This window comes from Ambystoma mexicanum, chromosome 1q (assembly GCF_040938575.1).
Source record: "Ambystoma mexicanum isolate Mex_15411 chromosome 1q, UKY_AmexF1_1, whole genome shotgun sequence".
NCBI classification, from domain to species: domain Eukaryota; kingdom Metazoa; phylum Chordata; class Amphibia; order Caudata; family Ambystomatidae; genus Ambystoma; species Ambystoma mexicanum.
This window is the reverse complement of record NC_090922.1, coordinates 224,950,489-224,970,472: the sequence shown is the minus strand read 5'-3', so window position 1 is coordinate 224,970,472 and position 19,984 is coordinate 224,950,489. Positions and strand designations below refer to the sequence as shown.

Here is a 19,984-nt window from a genome sequence, read left to right as displayed (position 1 = left end):
TAAACAAATAAACCCCATGGAATTATATGCTCCACGGCTAGACTCGGGGGTAGTATTCAACTCTATAGAGGTCCAACTGGCAGCCTTATCGGCTTACACCACCTCCCAGAATAAAGTATTTTGGTGGAAAGTGCCAGTCATCAAGGCATTCATGGAGGGTGAAAAGACTCTACCCTCCAATTTCAAACCCCACTGCCATGCTGGGATCTCAATGTAGTACTCGCAAAGCTCATGGGGCCCCTATTCGAGACTATGCAGTAGTCTAGTCTTAAACACCTGACTTACAAGACTATCAGCTTAGTGGCTATTACTTTCATAAGAAGGGTTGGTGAATTGCAAGCATTGTCAGTGCAGAACCCTTTTATCATACACAAAGACAAACTGGTTTTACGTACACATCCTAGGTTCTCTCCTAAGTTCATTTCCCCAAATTCCACGTGAACCAATCCATTGACCTACCGGCTTTCTTCCAGAACCCAGCTAGCTCAGGTGAGGTAAACTCCAGACACTAGATGTAAGGAGGGTGGTCCTTTACTACGTAAGCGAGACCAGGCCACTTAGAAAAACAGACCAACTGTTTGTCTCCATAGCACCAGGCAGTGGAGGAGACCGCATTTCCAAAAAATGCCATCTCCAGATGGATAGTCAGATGCATACAACTGTATCAAACAAGACACTGCCTTTCGCGCCAAGAGCTCGCTCCACAAGAAGCGCAGGAGCTACTCTGGCTTTTATCGCAAATGTCCCCTTAGACCGCATTTGCAAAGCAGCTACGTGGAGCTCAGTACACACTTTTACTCAGCACTACGGCATTGACACTCATTCCAAAGCAGATACACAGGTGGGGCAAGCGGTTCTAAAAGATCTATTTACCGCTGAACCTTCTCACAACCCACCTTCTCCTAACACTGCTCGCTAATCTATGCAAAGCATGTGATCTAGCAGATTCCACAAGCCTCCGAAATGATACATTACTCACTGTAATCCTATTTCGGATGCTTGTATCTGCTTAGATTCACATGTGCCCACCCTTCCTCACCTGAGAGAAGATTCATAGATGTTATATGAGCTTCTCTGCTATTTATCTGCTTGAATACATCTGTACTCGCGCTACACTTCATGCAACTCATGTCAGAAACAAAACAATCTGAAGGACCTCGATGTGTGAAGGACCATGGGTACAGTGGACATCACACTAGGGATAGTATTACTGGCACGCCCTGTCAACGTCCCATTTGGAAAACTAATACTCCACAGCTTCCACTAGATGTCGGCCTATGCATAGCATGTGAATCTAAGCAGATATAAGCATCAGAAATACGATTACGGTGAGTAATGTCATATATACCCACACCCAATATGGTGGAAGGACGGCTAACAAAGAACAACCAGGCTAGTAATGGCAAAAAAAGTAGGGGGGTGGGGGGGGGGGCCAAGTTGGGACTTGGTTGCTCCTATTGTGCACTACCAAGGCTATGCACATAGCTTGCAGTATAAAAAATACACAGTAGATGGTAGAACACGTCGACTGCCACCAGCCATAACTAGATGATTGTCTGTGACTAAAAAGTCACAGGAGCAGAGAGAAGGGGGGATACTAAGTATCCCTTTGGCACGCCACTGAAGGTGGTATGTGCCATCTCTCAGACCATACAGTTTTGGGAGAGATACTAAGTATATATTTCCTTAAGAACTGTAGTTTACTTAAGGGTATAGGAAAAGAACCTTATAGGAGGACCCTAGGGCTCCCCAGCAACACTGCTCATAAGGAGCTGTGTGTTGCAGTAGTAAAACACAGATGCCTTTTAAGGGCTATGGAGCAGACCGACTCCATAGTACAGGTATATTTACAAAGGCTAGAATTCCAAAAGAAAGAGCCCATAAGAATGAATGAGTGGAAAAAGGCTCCACTCATTCAGGATTAAGAGAAAAAGCTCCAGAAGTCCAGCAAAAAGTGCTGGGGGGGTACCGGGGGGAAGGGGTTCACTAGGAGAGGGGATGAAGCACAATAATATAAATCTGCCCAACATTGAGATTAAAAAAATCAGTGCAACATTGCTAATCAAAGGGGTTTGTTTGCTAATCAAGAACATTTTAATTCACAAACTCTGCTAATCCATTTTTTAACAGTAATGTATGATGCCTGGACTACTGATCTTTGGCATTGTGCCGTGTAAAATATGTTAGTATAACACAAAGGGTGTGCAAAAAAGGCAATGATGCTCATTCTTCAAGAAGTTGTAAACATGGCAAATGTGTGTTTCTGACATGCAACCTCTCCCGAATAGCATTTCTCTTGCCTGTAAGTCAGTTTTGAGACCTGTTCACTTCATGTTCACGTCCATTCTCTCCACTTTGCCCGACTGCCTGGCAGAGGAGCCTCCTCAGTGCTGATCTATGGCTGAACTGTTGGCTTGTAACCTGAAAGTTGGTTTGAATGCTTGTGACGTGAAAGCTTCTCTCCCTTCTCCTAAGATGTGTGAGCCAGTGGCATTCAAACTGTGGGGTGCACAACTTCATGTCCAGGGTACTCGCATCCACAGTATGACCGAAAAAAAAGGATTGGGCTGCTTCAGCAACTAGCAGCAACCCATTCCAATATTGCCCCGCTGCGGCTGGGCCTACCAAGTATTGGTCAAGGGTGCAGCCTTTTTTTTAAATTATTTTTTATTTTTTTTGAGCCGGTGCTAGGAAAAAATGCAGCTCAGGACTGCTGTTCCCGTTTCCTTTGCAAAACGAACAACCTTACCAGGCTGCTTTTATCTCCTGCTCCCAGCTCCAGGACAGCTTCACCCCTGACCACCTCATTCCCAAACCACTGCACCACCATGGGGCAAGCCAAGTGCTTTCCTCCCCCACACATTCAGCCCCTGTTCCAGGCCCATAACATTCAGTGTGAGGGGTGTGGGGTGGAGGTCTTATACCCCCAACAGTGGGAATGGCCTTGACCCCTGTGACAACCGTGCTCCAGTAGAGCACTGGTTGTAGGGGTCTGGCTATATTTTATTCTTTATTCTTTAAAGTTGAGGCCTTTGCTGCCCCTTGCTCCCAACATCTGATCCCACCATTGGCGGCATTCAGACCGCTAACATCCAGCACATTGGTGTTAGGGTTCTGGGGTGTGGGTCTTATGGTCTCATCAGTGGCATCGGGGAAAGAGAATGGGCAGCGAGGAGAATGTAGCAGACGCGGCTTAAAAAAGATACTCGAGCCCCAAAACCTGTGCTGTCCCTCGAGAGATGGGTGTTAGGGGTTTGGCTTAAACAAGGTCTCTACATTCCCCTTCACGGCACTATCAACCCGATCCCACCTTTGGGGGCAGGGGACCCCTGCTGAAGGCCCCTTTGCCCCCAATGGCACCCCAACCTTGATGTTTGTATGAAAGTGCACCTTTAGAGGCAGGTGGTAGCCGCTGCAGAATGCATCTCTGCCCAATGTTATTTTAGAAATGCAGTTTTGAGGGCAGGTGGTCCCCATCCATTCAATATAATGGCACTGCACACTCGGCAGCCAAAGTCTATGTAAATAAAAAAATTAACACTGACACACAGAGGGATGGGGTAGGGTGGGCCCCCTACAATTTTATTTTCTATGAGGGGGGGCTTAGCATAAAAGTTTGCAGACCACTGACCTAGCCTGACAAGATATGAAAAAGCTGTAGCATGTACCTCCTCTTCACACTCCTCCCTCTGGCCCCTGCAAACCGCTCCCATTTTCACCTTCCATCTTTATCTGCTGCTCTTTACTCTGTTCTTTTTATTTATTTATTTATTTTTGCTCAGCTACTTTTTTTGTTCTTACTCCTAAACGTATTGCAAATGGAGTGCAACAAGGATCAGGTAATGAGAAGTAAAGGGGAGGCAGAGGAATTTCCTCATTTTCCTAAGTAAAGTTGCAGTTGCTCTAGGTGGTATTGACATTTTTGTATGCTAGAAAGTGCACCTCGGGATATGACAAACGCAGGCCTCCATTGCGTCTTTCTCAGTATTCTGGATCTCGTGCATAGAGATGTCTCTGGCCTCATCCTACCATTTACTAGTGCTGTACCCTGTGGGGCTTTATGATATTTGTATCTGTTGGCAGAGCGCAACATTTGTAAGGTATTTAGGGTTGTGGCAAAAAACCCTGGTTGCTTACCCCAGAAAACTGCTAAATTGGAGCACTGAATTTTGTTAAACTGATGTATGCATAGAAATGTGAATGTTTAATATGTAGGTGTAGTCTGTGATGATGAGTTATAATTGATTATAAGTTTCAACAATGTTCTATTTGAGTATGCCTATTGCTTATCTTAATGTTCTTTGATTAGGAGGATAAGCTAAATATTCATTGATTTCTTGCTTTCATTTCAGGAAGAAATGCCCGGCTTTTATAAAGCTGAAACTGGGGCTCCAAAAAGACAGGCTCGTGGTGTCACAAAGCAGCTTCCAGCACAACCATGATTTACCAGATCCAGACAACCCTCCTCCGTCTAAAAAGAGTCGGCTGACTACCAATGTTGGCCTGCCGGCTCATATTGCAAATAACATCTCCAGGAAATTCTTAGAGCCTTGTGATTTAGTGCGACTTTTACGTTTTCGCTCTGGCGCCTTTGAGGACCGCACCCAAGTCTTGTCCGAATTGCATTCCCTTTTCATATCCGACCCCAAGGCAAGGATCAAGCTTGTGTTTGTGGAAGATAAGTTACTGGTAAAGAGCATCTTCATAATGACATCTGGCATGCAGGACATTGCCCAAGCATTCTCTAGACACCTCTATGTTGACTTTTTCCCTGAGTTTAGCCCAGGCTTTGATCTATATACTGTACTATGTGACCAAGAGAATTCTGGATGGAATGTTTGTGCCCACTGCATTGCAAAAAAGAACCTATCGGATATTTTAAGGTTCCTCATGGTGTCCGTTTTTCAGACAATACCCTGTATGAGCAGTGTTGTCGAACGTGTAACTGTGCATCCTGGGATTCAGGTTCCTTGGGGTCTTGAGGCACTTCTGCCCCGTGCTTTGATGAGTTACTGCGTACCATCTCTCTTAGAATTTCTCCATGAGAAAATCACCGCTTGTGATGATACACTGGAATCCCAGGTTAAAAGCTGTCTTACTGCTCTTGTTCAGACACAGTCCACAGAAACCTATGATAAGTGCTTGTGTGACCTAAAGGTCCTTTGTCCACCAGACGTGCTACAGTACTACAACGAGACATGGCACCCACGCAGGAGCTGGTGGCTCCAACGAGGCGAAGGCACAAAGGAAGCCGAGCGAAGTGCCTGTGCCTTTGTGAAGTGCAAGCAGCAGTCGTTTGTGGCACAAATGGGCCCAGCACCCTCACTTCACCAGTGCCTTCATGTTGTCCTGAATGACAAGCATGCAGCACAAATGAGAACACGTGACTCCCCCAAAGCTAAGAAGACTGATACAGTGCAATCATTCTGTGAGCAGGAGATGGATACAACTGAGCAAATGGTGCATCAAGAGGTGAACATGCATTATTCTTCCCCTCTTATTGTCTCTAAAAAATGACCCAAAGTTGCCACCCAGGTTACGCAAGTTTCATCCCATTCGTCTGTTTTTCCATGCATTCAATAGGTAACAGAAGACCGTAATATGTCAACGACTCTGCCACTTGAGCTTTGTAGGACCTATTCAGTTTTATGAGGCTTGGTTTATTTTTGCATTCTAGTCATCAGTCTACGGAAATGTCCTTTTGTGAAATTGTTGATTTTATAATACTGACCATTTAAATAATACATACTACTCTCTAATTTGTCTCCATGTCTTTCAATATTTCTTATTGTTACCAAATTAAGTGGTACTCCTTTTATTGACCACAGAAAACTGAAAGTCTGATTTGGCCCACCTGAGATTTTAATCTATGACCTGGAGGTCTCTGATCAGTTGTTGATCAAAAAAACAAACACTTGTGGCATCTAAAACATATAGATTGTGTCTCTTGTCATCAAGGGGGATGCCCTTTGGACTGGTGGACGAAGGTTTGGTGTCCTATCGGATCTCTGAAAGACAAAATGTAGCCATTAAACACAGTTGAAAATTCCTTATCTGCTGTATGTTTTGATGAAAGCAGCAGTGTCTGTGCTTTATGCTTGCCCTGCTATCAAAATAGATATGCGGAGGAGCAGGTCATGATGTTATGGCGTTGATTGGAACTTAACCATGTGTAGAATAGATTGTTTTAATAGCACCAAGAATGTCAGATTTCTGATTACCTCTTGCGATCAGTATTCTTATGTTGGGTGTTACATGTCAGGCTTGAATTGTGATACTGTCATTGCTATTTTGGGAATGCAATGTTGCACTAGCTTACATGCAACCATATAAGGGTGTTAGCAGATGGATACAGTGGATCCCATATTTGGAATGTAGCGCTTTGGAAGAGAATGCTTGCTGCCATCACGATAACTTAAATATAACAGCATTACATTCTGCACCAAACTAAAGAGAAGTGAAATAATTTTACAGTAATGGATAAACAGATATAATATGCATCACAAGTACAATTGCATTGTAAAAAAAAAAAGCACATTGCATTTTAGGAACTGTCCAGCAGAAGATCTAAGTCTTGAGGTGGTTCCAGAAGCACTCTGCCCATTCTTGGTGCCCCAAATAAATGATTTCTAAATACTTGGAGGACCACTATGAAAGTCAAGACTTGCAATTGTTTTGGAGGGAGTCCATGCTCTTTGGCCTGACTCAAAGAACACCAGGAAATCATCCAAATTGGTTTCCCAAAAAGGTTGTAAATTGTGGAGTGTTTTGAAAGTTAAGGCTATATTGTGCTGGATACGACAATTTGCATGTAGCAAATGTATATCCGATATTATGTGAAATAATGTATGCAGTGGTTAATCCATGAATTTGCTCATGCCCCTTCAAATGCTCATAGTCCAATCTTGTCAGTGGAAATCCCTGCGCTATTGGATCCAGGTTAGATGTTGATCGAATCTGCCTTGTATAATGAAACCTGTGTCGTAAACCTAACTTTCATCCACACCTGTGAAGCGTTTAGCAATGCGCTAGGATTGTAATCCGCCCAGAAAGGGATAGGCAAAATGCCACTGGTAGTTAATTTGGCAACAATTATTAGTAAGTGAAGCCCCTTCCCACACATCTCACCTGTTAATCTGTTAATTTTGTAAGCCTTTCAAAATGCTAATGCCTGTAGCCTGTATACTACTTGTGATATTTATAGCTCATGAACAGGCTGAAGCCAGTGCAGCTTCCAGACCAAAACAATTTCAAAGAGCTTGTGAGGTTGCAAGAATAAGGACTTTATTCAATCAAAGTGACTGGAGTTGCCCTTTTTTTAAATCTTTTTTTAACCTATTTTTATTAAGTTTTACCAAGTTGAGGAGACCGCAAAGAAGAAGAACAGTGAAAAAGAAAATAATAAAAACCAGGTATTCTTAACACATTACATTGTCTTAATTTCTCGCTTTTTTCCTTCCTGCCCTTTCCCACCCTAATCCCAATACAAATAGTAACTATGAACTAGTGTGTCACAGAAATGATTGTGATCTTGGGTCCTTCCCGCCATTGGCTGAGTGAGCGGCAACAGATATCCTCAGTGTGTATTATGCAAGATCAGCTGGGAATATCTATGCAACGGGGGTCCGGTTCAGGGGGGGGGGGGGATGTTTGTCATCCGGAGAGAAGAGGTTATGTACTAGTGCATTCCATGCTGTAATGTCTGTAGAGCTTCCTCTCCGGTCTGTTCTTAGGGCCTCGTACCATACTGCTGTTTCTGCTAGGGACAGTCTTTCTAGATCTTTCCACCATAACTCTATTCTCGCCCATTTTCAGATTTCCACTTCATCGCAATTCTTCTTTTGGCTAGCACCCGCTCCCGGTCAATCATTCTTCTCATCGCCCGATCTTTTCCGGGATACTTGTATATCCCCAGAAGGCATGCTTCTGCCTACCATTCCTGACCCTTGACCCCTTTGTCACGCAGGCGCCTTTCGATTTCTTGCCAAATTGTATGGATTATTGGGCAGGTCCAGAACATTTCTCCTACGTCTGCGTTTGTTGCGCCACATCTCGGGCATCCCTGTGTGCTTGCCCCTTGAAATTGTGAGATCTTTCGGGGCGTCATATAGGCCCTGGGGAGTATGTAAAATTGTATCTGCTTCAGCCTGACATTTCTGGACATCTTTTTTGGGTATAGCATAGCTTTTGACCATTCTTCTTCCATTATTTCTCTACCGATCTCCGCTTCCAAGGGGGTTTCCCCTCTGTGCATGTTCTTGGGAGTTCTTGGGATTGTTTCAGGAGTACCTGGTATATCCTGGAGACCATGGTGCCTCCCTCGATCACATCATACAATAACCCTAGTATTAGGGTTTCGGCTTCTGGTTCGTGTGGGATTGGCCATCTGCTTTTGAGGTTCTTTACCAGTCTGGTGTATGTTATGTATTGGCCTTTATGTTCTTCGTGTGTGGCTACCAGTTCCTGAAATGCTAATGGCTTCCCTGTTGGGCACATGTCTCCCTCCGTGACAACCTCTTTTTTCCTCCCAGTGTTTCCTACTATGTGTCAGGTCTTCTCTATTGGTTCCATGTAGGGATGCTAGTGGAATTTGTGGAGAGTAGGGCTCTTTTACTTCTAGTATCTTTTGTCCTCCGCCATATCTGCCTACCTAATGTCCGGGGCGGAGATGGGTCTTGAACTCTGGCCTTCCCTAACCATAGTACTTCCGTCAAGAGGTAGGGGACTACCTTGGAGCTCATTAGTGTATGGTCCACCATTTGTGTCTGCAAGCCAGCCTGCTACATGTTGGAGCTGGTAGTTAAGTCTGAAGTGCGGGAGACGTATTCCTCCCTCTTTGTAATCCCTGGTCAATACGTCTAGTGCCACCCTTCTCCTGCCGGTGCCCCATATAAAACTGCTAAGTAGTGAATTGTGCTCTTTAAAAAAGGTTTTTGGTATGAGGTATGGTATGTTTATAACATGATATAGTAAGCTGGGAGTGTTATCATTTTTACTAGTAAGATCCTGCCCATCACAGCGAGAGGTAGTTTATTCCAGAATTTAATGGATATTTCTAGGCCTCTTTTTGCTTAGATTGTATTCAGTTTGTGGTTTTTATTTGGTATCTTGATATATATTTATGCCCAGATATCGAAAGGAATGGATCTTCCACTGGAGATCAAGGCGGGGGAGTCGTTCTTCCTCTCATTATTATTATTATTATTATTATTATCCATCCAGGATTTTGTTCTACTGATCTCTAACCCTGAGAGCGTCGCAGAGTTTCCAAGCACCTCAATGTATGCCTCAAGGTTGTCCTCCGGATGGTTAATTTTCAGCAGCATGTCATCTGCGTAGGGAAATGTGAAATGTTGGGTCCCGTCTACTCTGTCCCTGTTCGATGAAAGTCTTCCTCATGAATATTGCTATGGGTTACAATGCTAGGATATATAATAGGGCAATAAGGGGTAGCCCTGTTTGGTGCCTCTGCTAATCGGGAATGGGTGTGAGAATTGCTTCCCAATGCAGACCGTTGCAGTTGGCTTAGAATAGAGCATGCATATCCATCTCAAAGTATTTTCCAATGCCGTATTGTTCTAGGGAGGCAAATAGCCATTCCCACCTTACAGAATCAAATGCTTTGATATTGTCTAACGCTGCCACCGCGCAACCCTCTGGCCAGTGTCGCGTTCTGTCTATTATTGCTTGGAGTCTCCTAAGGTTCTCTGTGGTGGCCCTGCCTGGGACATATCCAGTTTGGTCTGGGTGTATTAGTGAGGTGATTGCATTTGTGAGCCTCTCTGCTAGGACCGCGGTAAGGATTTTGGTGTCCTGGCTTATAAGGGCTATCGATCTGAAGGACTCACACCGTTTTTCGTCTTTGCCAGGCTTCAGGGTGGGTATTATTGCCTGTTCCATTGTGTCAGGCAGGCGTCCTATCTCGTGTGCTTCCTTGAGAACCTGTAGTAATGTAGGGGGTATTGAATCTGTATTCCTTATAAAATTCTACCGGGAGGCCATCACTTACAGGGGTCTTGCCAGTAGGGAGTGCGGCTACGACTTCCTGTAGCTCTTCTATGGTGAGGGGTGCGCCTAGCATCGCTCTCTGCTCTGCCGTTAGCACCAGTAGACCTATATCCTCTAGGGTTTCTAGAATCTCTGCCTCTCAGGATTCCGAGGAGTCTTCATTGAGGCTGCTGTAAAAGTCTCTAAACGTGTTATTTATCTCCTCCTGCGATCTCCAGAGATTCCCGCATTCATCAGTTAGCTCTATCATCGCTTCCCTGTTTATTTTGCCTTGGACTAGCCAGGCTAGGAGTCTGACAAGTTCATCTCCCTGCCCATGGAGTTTGTCAGTGTACTTTGCATAGCTGAAGTTACCCAGTTTGTCCCACTGCTCCAGGCACTGTTGCCTGAGAGTTGTTTGCCCTTGATGTTCTCTACCACCAGGTCTGGCCCTCCAATTGTTTAATCTTATCCTCTATCTTTGCTACCTGTTGTGTTGGGTCCTTCTGGATTCCCCCTGCTTTGTCTGAAAGCTGCTCCCCTTAAGACAACCTTAAAGGCATCCCACAATGTACTCCTGTCTTGCATGCTCACAGGGTTGACTTCAAAGTACCGTTTTATTTGGCGGCTTATCTCTTCTCTAAAGCTATCATCTTGCAGTGATTCTGCTCTTAATTTCCAGGTGGGTATAGGGGCGGGGTAACTAGAGAGTAGCCATTCCAGTGTCATAGGCGAGTGATCCGATAGGGTCCTTCCTTCGTTTGATGCCGCTATTACGTTCCAGAGGTGCTCTTTCCCTGTGAATATGCAATCTATTCTAGTGTAGATCCTGTGCACACTTGAGTAGTGGGAGAATTCTCTCTTGTCCCATTGTATCCATCTCCATATCTCCTGCAAGTCTAAGTCTTGTGTCAATATGTTCAGGACTTTGGAGGGGGGAGCAGACTGGGTATACTATCCGACCTTTCCATGGACGTGTCCAAAATGCAATTAAAATCCCTGCCCAGAGCCATGTCATACGTTTATATGGGGCTAGGATGTTGTACAATCGAGCGATAGAAGGCTGCTGCTTTTTGGTTGGGCACATAGGTATTACCTTCGCCCAATTCTCACCCAACACTACAACATGGATCATCTCATTTCTCAAAGGTAGAATTATGAGAGTCTTTTCTGACTTGGCATCTGCTCACCCCAGTACCATTCACTGTGGAGTTCCCCAGGAATCATGCATATCGCCTACCTTCTACAACATTCTCACCAGGTTCCTATTCCGCATCCTCGACTCCCTAGGAATCACATATACTAATTACGCTGATGATACACCGATCCTCCTAACACTTACAGGTAACTACGAAGCAGACTCCAAAACACTTAATTCCGTCTACACCACCATCCAGACCTGGATGGCCCAAAACTGGCTATGTCTGAATGGAGACCAAACTGAAATACTCATAGTTGGTGCCCCAGAAACTTTAAAAGAAATTTGACGACCAATACACTAACTTTACCATTGACATTAATCCCAGTCTGTAAAAACCTTGGGCGTCTACTTGGATTCAAACCTCACCATGACTAAACAAGTCCACTCCATCGCCTCGTCCTGTGCCTACAATTCCAAACGTATTACCGCCGCCAGGCCCTACCTAACTAGGGACAACTGCCTGACGATAGCCAGACATAGGTTCCTGTCTAGACTACTGTAACGCCCTCCTGGCTGGTACATAAAAAAATATTGACAAACTACAGACTGTACAAAACAATGTACTCCGCGCGGCCTGCAATATCCCTAGAAGAGACCACATCTCAGCCGCACGGAAACAAGCACACTGGCTACCTGTAAAAGAATGTGTTCTCTTTAAAACACTCTACCTCACTTACTAGTGCTTCCACCATGCAGCACCCCAATACCTCTCTGAGAATCACTAAACCATCCACTGAAATACCAACAAGAATCCCATACACTAACCTACTCGTAGTACCCAAGATCAATAGAACAAGGGCAGTAGGCTCAAGCTTCCCCTTTATTGCAGCATCCCAAAGGAATGCCCTCCCACCCAGGCTTAGAAATATCTTATCACACGTAGCCTTACGTAAGGAAATCAAAACGCGCTTGTTTATCTGAAGCCCCTAATACTTACTCACTTCATCCCCTACGACTGTACCCTTACTATTGTTGAACATTAATGTACCATTTATGTACCTTGTCTCATTTTACCTGTATCCTCATGTAATTCCCCACAACATTGCTACGCCTAATGTAACCAGTAAGCAATGACGTGTGCATGTAACCAAGCTCTCCCTTATGTTACAGCGCCTCGATGCCTATGAGCTGCAAGTGCGCTATATAAATGTAAGTAAATAAATGTATGTAAGTCTCTCTCTGTCCAAGAAATCCATGAATTAGGATCATCCTTCCCTCTTGGTCTGCGTAAGTACTCAGTATCTTTAGTGGCACTCCAGGTGCAATCCATGTAATCACCCCTCTGGCGTAGTTAGAGTATGTGAACCCAGATCCCTTGCCTCTCAATTTTTCCAGTATGTGTGTTTGTTTAGACGGCCTCAGATGCTTCTTTTGCAGCATGGCAACTTGGACCCCTTTCTGGCATAGGTATGTCATAACCCCCATCCTTTTGATGCATTTGGTGAGGCCCCGGATGTTCCACCTGGCAAACTTTAACGTGTCTGCCATAAGAGTCTTTGCTTTAGTAGCAGTGTCCCGTCCCATCCTCGGCAATCTGGCCAGGTATTTCTGCGCAGTGCCCTTCGACATGTACGTTCTGGTGGACGGGCTGCTCTGGTTTTCTGTTTTGGTATGCTTTTTTTCCCTTTTCCTATGACCTTCGCTATTATTGGACTCTGGAGGATCCTCTCAGTTGCCTCAGGTCATGAGAGTGACCCATGGGTTCTTAAGCGTTTCATGCTTCCGTGACTGGTTCCACTGTGGTGTAACTTTAACAGTGCCATGAACGGTGGGGCACTAATATGACTTCCAACTTGCTGCCCATCGGTGAAGTTCCGTAGAGGCATCACCACCATTTTGCCCTGGTGGCTCTCAGGGGTCAGTGGTTGAGTAATAGGGTTTAGCCAAAGTTGGTTTGGGTGTGGATAGGGGGTTTGGATTCCCAGACTCAGTGACCATTGGTACCGGGCTCAGTAGTGAGGTCATCAATGGTCGTGTCCACTATTAATGCCTGGGCTTGATACACATTCCCCATGCGAGTATTTTAGAGACTACGAATGCGGGGTCCCTGCTTACATTGTCCCCTCTTGGTGGTGTCGACAGTTTTTGTGTTTGTGTATTCTCACCGCTTTACTTGTCATTTGGGTGCCCTCCTGTCTTTCCGGCATCTGGGCCATGTTGTGTTTATCCATCCACTCGTTGACACTCGGCTGTTTCGAAGAAGAGGGATTTTCCGTTGTACAGGATCTTTAATTTTGCACAGTAGAGGAGCATATATTTGATACCTTGTCTTCTGAGCCTGTCTTTAGTCGATATGTACTGGGCTCTCCTTCTTTGGACACAGATGGTGTAATCTGGGTATATTGCCAGAGTTGCTGAGTCTCTTTTGATCACTCCTCCTGATCTCGAATGGGCTAGGATTCTTCCTTTGTCTTGATAGTTGAGAATGTTTGTGATAATTGGTCACGGGGGTCGCTCCCGGGGGTGGGGGAAGGAGGGGCGGGGGTGTTCTCGTCAGCACTCTATGGGCTCTCTACAGTGAAACCCTGTAATAGGGCACCAGCCCATATCTCTTGGAGGAGAACATTTTTGACAAAGTTGGTAGGATCCCTGTCCTCCGCCCCCTAAGGTAACCCCAGGATCCTAATATTACTTCTTCGAGCCTGACCCTCTGCGTCCTCAGCCAGGTCTTGTAGCATTCAGACTTTGATCACCAGGTCTTGGACTGTTGGCTGTTGTTCCTTAGTGGTGGTAGTCGTTTCCTCTAGTTTTTGGTCAGTTTCTCCCACTCTGCCTGTTAGGTTCCATACATCTTGGTGCAGGAGACTCCTGTCGCATTTCATTTCTCCTATATGGGTCTCCATGGATGTTCTCATGGCTGCTATTGCTTCACAGATCTTGTTTTTGTTATTTCTCATTCACTGTTCTCCGGGCGGTACTCTGAGGGTCCGCTGTCTGTTTTTCAGGTCGTTTTTCCTGGCGTGGGAGTCCATCATTGTTTGTTTTGTGCTGCACAGCCATTTTTCTTCCTTTCCCTTTCGGTATTCCGGGCAGATATTTGTTTGGAGGGTTGCTGTGCACTGCGGGGTATATGTGTGATTGTTTACGTCATCCTGGGAGAGTTTCTGAGACAAGTGGTAGCTCTTCACCTGTGTGGCTTACTCTTCTTCTGCTGGCCAGCGTGCTCGCTGATCCGATTATGCTGTCTCAGGAGCTGCGTATCGTGGTTTCCCTCTGCTTTGGCTCCAGGTTGAATTGTATTTCTGGAACTTGTGTGCAGCAGCGCTTCCTATTGTCTCTTCCCCAGCTACAGGTGGCTGGTCACTTCTGTGCGTCTTTCACTGTTGGTTCACTTGGCCGTCGTGTGCCCTACAGGCTGGTGTGATTGATGGCAGTGTTGCAAGTCTGTTTCCTGCTGGCCTGCTTCCTGCTGTCTTTAGCCCTTGTTGCTCTTTAAGCTCTTTGCGCTTGCCATTGAGGAGGGGAGAGCGTCCAAGTTTTGGCCAGTTGGTCTTCTGTGTGTTTTGGGCGTACGCAGACAGGCTGGGCTGTCGGGGAACACGGAGGGAAGCTCCTCGGCCTTTCCCCTCATCTTACTTCCACTCTGCAGTCTCTACTGCTTCCCGCACGGTTGTTCTGTTTGGTTGATGTGCCGCCGTTCTCAGTGTAGGATTTGCTCCAGCAAGGAGGTGGTTCTCATGTCTGTATTTGCAATTAAGGGCTGCAAGCCTCGCCTCTCTTCTTCCTCCTGGTATTATTTTCGCCCCAGGTGGTCTCTCTTTAACGTCACCGCAGCACAGCTTCATGCGGCAACTTCTACTGACGCGCTCCATCAGCACGGCGCTGGTCTGCTTGCTGCTTCTGCTAGGAGCGTGTGTGCTGTGTACAGCGCTCCACCGGGTGCTTCTCCCTCTAGTAACCACGGTATGCCTTTGGCCCTGGTCAATACTGGGGGGTGACGCCAGCGGTCTTTTGCTGAAAGATGGCACACGCTCAGTGGGGGATATGTCTTGCTCTCCCCCTTCTCATTATGACCGCTACTTTGGCAAGTCTCACCAGGTGCGGGGGTGGGGGAGAGCTGGGTTCCGCTTTGACAGGCGCTGGCGGTTTGCCTTACCGTCTTAATTTGTGTGGAGCTGCCTCCCCCGCAGCAGCGGATGGCTCGTGTCTTCGGGGATAAGCGAGAGGGGGCCGTCCCTCCGTCTCGTCCCTCCTGTCTGCTGTTACCTCCGTCAGGCGGAGAGGGCGTCCCCCAGCCAGGTCGCAGGGTCTGTGTGTGCTGGGGAGTGGTCTCCCTGATATGGTTCGTTATCTGGAGACTCTCCTCTGGGAGAGAGTGGAGATTGCTTCTTCTTCCCCACTACTCCGTAGTTGCACTAGTTGGTTTCTCCGCAGCTCTATGGATGCTCCGTCTGTTATACCAGCGGTAGTCGGATCAGTTTGCCAGCATTTATTCCTATAAGGCTTCTTCCACTGCGTGTCTTCCAAAGTCACCTGGGGTTCGTCTGCCAACTTCTTGGGCTATCGTCTCTTCCTCAACGACTGAGGTCCTCGGCCGCCATTTTGAGATCTTACGTCTCAAAAATCGTTGTTTTAATGTCTGGGCATTCGAGTGCGTCTCCGTTGTGGTTACGCTGTGAAGAGCCATGATTTGAGGAGTTTCCTGAATGCTAGGTGGTTTGTTGTGTTCCGTATATTCTTAGGTAGGTCATTCCAGGTTTTGGGTGCCTGGTGAGAGAAAGAGGATACTCTGAGTTTTTTTCTGTTGTAGGGTTCTGGTTCCAGGCGTGTGTCTGTGCTTGATTTTAGTGTTCTTGTCGGTTGATTTAGGCGTAGTTTTTCGCTTAGGAATTCTGCGCCTTGTTTGTGTATTGCTCTGTGCGTGATGCACATGGACTTGAACTTTATTCGCTGTTTTAGTGGTAGCCAGCGTAGTATTTTTAGCGCGGGTATGATGTGTTCTCTTCTGGGTAGCTTGAGGAGGCGTCTGGCTGCTGCATTTTGTATGCGTTGCAGTTTTTTTAGAAGTCGTTCGGGTATGCCCAGGTATAGGCTATTAGCATAGTCTACTCTGGGCATGATCAGAGCGATGATAAGTGTTTTGTTGGCGAACAGGAACGGTAGCATCCTTTTTGCTGCTCGCAGGAGGAAGAAACATTTCTTGATTACCGAGTTTACTTGTGGCTCTGGAGTGAGGTTGCTATCCATCAGGACCCCTAAGTTTTTTACAGTTGATGATGGTTCTGGTGTGGTGCCGAGCTCTCTTGGCCAGGGGACGTAGTTGTGTCCTCACTTTTTTTAAAAATCATTATCTCTGTTTTGCCTGGGTTGATTTTGAGATGGTTGAGGTTCATCCAGTTGAATATGTCACGAAGGCAATTCTTTAGTGTGGTGTTTTCTTCTCGGGTGGCTTGTATGTTGAAGATTATTTCAGTATCATCGGCGTAGTTGTAGCATGTGAGGCTGTTGAGTTTGATTAATAGGTACATGTAGATGTTGAATAGAAGCGGGGAGAAGGATGATCCTTGTGGTACTCCGCACGTGGAGTCTCTGGGTTTGGATTTAAAAGGTTTCATCCATACTGTTTCTGTTCTGTTTGTTAGGAAGGATTTGATCCATAGTAGGGCAGTGTCTGTTATCCCTAGTCCTTCTAATCTCTTTATGAGGATGGCGTGGTTGACAGTGTCGAAAGCTGTAGACAGATCAAGGAGAATCAGGGCGGTACTGTTGTCCGAGTCTGTGTTTGTTTTTAGGTCGTCCCATATTGAGAGGAGAGCTGATTATGTTCCTTTCATAGGTCTGAAACCAACTTGTGCCTGGTCTAGTAGGCAGTGCTCTTCTATGAATTCTTGGGTTATTTGGTAGACGTACGTTTCTAGCAGTTTGGCTATGTGGGATATGTTGGAGATGGGTCTGTAGTTGGATAAGTCCTCTACGTTTCCTGTTGTGTCTTTGAGTAGCAGCTTGATGTAAGCTGATTTGAAGGCCTGTGCTACTTTACCTGTTGAGATTGAGAGGTTGAGGAGGTTCCTCTGGTATTCCATGGGGGTTCCTTGTTTGAGAATGGTTTTGTATATGTCCGGGGTGCAAGGGTCTTGAGGAGAGCCTGATTTGTTGCTTTGGTTTACCAGTTTGACGAAAGCCTCAACTGATATTTCTGGGAAGTTTTGTAGCTAGTTTGCGTGTTCCTCATCAGTGTTTTTGGGGTTTGAGCTGTGATCGCTTGGTCTGTTTTGTATGGTGTGTTGGATGGAGGTTATTTTGTTTTTGAAGTGGTCTCCGAGGTCCTCACAAAGTTTCATCGATGGAATTGGCGTGTTGTTGTAGCCCGGTGGGTTTTTTATTTCGTTTATGATTTTGAATAGTTCTTTTTGAGGGTTTGGTACTCTGAACGTTTCAGTTGTTGTAATGTTTCCTCTTCGCATTTTGTATTTCCTTTTTATATGAGCGGATCTTTTGTAGGAATTTCAATTTGTTTGCGGTGGTGGTATTGGTCCTCTATTCAGATACTAGTTTTCATTTTTTTTCTTTTCATGGCGTTTAGTAGCGGGGTGAACCATTTTGCTGTAGTTTTCTTACGTAGTGGGTGAAGGGCTTTTCTTTGGCGATGTCGTCTACGGTTGTTGCGATCCAGGTATGAAGTAGGGCAACTTTTTTGTCTAGGTCTGCTTCTTCCATGGTTGATGCTTGTGGTTTGCTGAGTTCTAGGAGTTTCGGTTCGGTTGGAGTTTTTTATGGTTCTCCAATTTCTTTTCGTCATGATGGGTCATTTTTTTTGTTGCTTTTTTTTTTGGAGTGGCCGTTGTGATTATGAATGGAATGATGAGGTGGTCGCTCCAAAGTATTTGAATTGGGGGTGCCGTGCTGATGAGATCCTTGTTGGCGAAGATTGCGTCAAGTGTGTACCCTGCTCAGTGGGTTGCTCTTTTGACTAGTTGTTGTAGGTTCATGGCTGCTAGTTGGGCGGTTAAGGATTTTTGTGTGGTTGTGATTTCTTTTCCAAACCAGAGGTTGAAATCTCTGAGGATGATCAGATGATTGTACTTGATGGCTAGGATGGTGATTGCTTCCGTGAAAGCATCTATGAAAGTCGCATCGTAGGTTGGTGGTCTGTATATCAGTATGAATTTCAGGTTAGTTTTGGGGTTTACTGAAAGTCGTAGTATTAAGGATTCGCATTTATCGATGTTTAGTGGATCTTCCATTTTGATGGCCAGTTGTTCGTTGTGGATGATCGCTAGTCCCCTCCCCCCCACTTTTGGATTTTCTGTTTGTTTGGATGCATTTGAAATCTTCAGGCAGGCAGTTGTTGAGGGTGATCTTGTAGTTGTCAACTAGCCATGTTTCAGTTACAAATAGGATGTCTATGCCTCCTGACAGGAGGTTGTATATTTCAGTTGAGTGTTTGGACATTGACCTTGCGTTTATTAGGTTACAGTGGATTCTCTGGGTGAGATTTTGTTTTGAGGTTATTTGTTGTTCAAGTTTGTAATTGTCTGTTCGTGGTGTTTCCGCATTGATGTCGGTAGGATGAAGAACGGCGACGGCTGCTTCTTCATTGAAGCGATCCAATAAGTTAACAGGGCTGATTGGTCTTGGTGTTTCTGCTGTGATGCTGCTCGGATGAAGATCAGCGGTGGTTTCTTCATTGAGTCCGATTGTTGGGTAGGAGGTAGCATTGCTGGTTGTCGGTGCTTCGACGTATTGTGCGGGATGTAGTGGAAATCGATGTTGCCCCTCTGTTCTTGTGATGTAAGGGGTAATGGGGTCGGAGCCCTCCCACTCTCTTGTTGAGTGCTCCCATCTTTTTCTGCATGTTTCAAGAAATTCTTTGCATGTTTCGAGGTTTCCGTGTTGGGGTGTCGGTGTACCGTGGTTGTTGCGAGGTAAGGTGTGAGGTGTAAGGATTTTGCTCTTGTAGATTTCGTTCCGGTTATGGCTTTTTTAGGCGCGTTTCCTTCCAATGGGGCTGCTTCTTGTGGGTTCTGTTGGTGTTGTGTGTTTGCGTCTCTTGTTGAACGATCTTGTTCTATTTCTCGGCGTCCTTTTCTGAATCGGGCCATTTTCCAAGTGCAGGCGTAGTAAGGTAGTTGGTCCTCTATGCTGTGTTGTGCAGTCACAGTGACCTCGTTTTTTCCTTCTCTGGATACGCTGGGGTGTTCTCTGGCTCAGTGTTGCTTTCCTGTCGGTGGGTAGGGTGTGTTTCCTAAGGGGGTTGGGGGCGGGGTGGGGGGTGGTAGTGTTAACGGTCTGCTGGAATGGGACTTAATTGTGGTGGGTTGTGGTGGGTTTCCGGGATTGATAGAGTACTTAACTAAGCGCAGTTAGATTATTTGAGAGACCTGTATAGTGGGAGAGAGTCCCATCAGTGCAATGTAAACATCACACAATGCAATTTGGAGACAGAACCCCTGTTAGACTTGAGAGACCTGTACAGTGGGAGAAAGGCCTAACCATGCAGTCTAAACATCATACAATGCAATTTGGAGACAGAACCCCTGCTAAATTTGAGTGGCCTAACCATGCATTCTGAACATCATACAATGCAATTTGGAGACAGAGCCCCTGCTAAATTTGAGACCTGTATAGTGGGAGAGAGGCCTATCGGTGCAATCTAAACATCATACAATGCAATTTGGAGACAGAGCCCCTGCTAAATTTGAGAGGCCTAACCATGCATTCTGAACATCATACAATGCAATTTGGAGACAGAATCCCTGCTAAATTTGAGAGGCCTAACCATGCAATCTAAACGGCATACAATGCTATCATCTTCTTTACTTTGGGTTTGGTAAGTGGCTCGGAATCTGGGGTAGA

At 45.7% G+C, this 19,984-nt stretch overlaps 2 protein-coding genes across 3 annotated transcripts in view; one reads left to right on the top strand and one right to left on the bottom strand.

The window, feature by feature from the left end:
* Window positions 1-19,984, top strand: part of LOC138526876 (uncharacterized) — a 1,504,711-nt gene that overhangs the window by 605,488 nt on the left and 879,239 nt on the right. For both annotated transcript variants that reach the window (XM_069637661.1, XM_069637652.1), the window contains exon 8: window positions 4,353-5,472. In XM_069637661.1, the coding sequence (XP_069493762.1) occupies window positions 4,353-5,472 (1,120 nt within the window). The remainder of the gene's footprint in view (window positions 1-4,352; window positions 5,473-19,984) is intronic.
* Window positions 1-19,984, bottom strand: part of LOC138526886 (uncharacterized protein ZSWIM9-like) — a 1,119,771-nt gene that overhangs the window by 1,049,931 nt on the left and 49,856 nt on the right. The window lies entirely within an intron of this gene.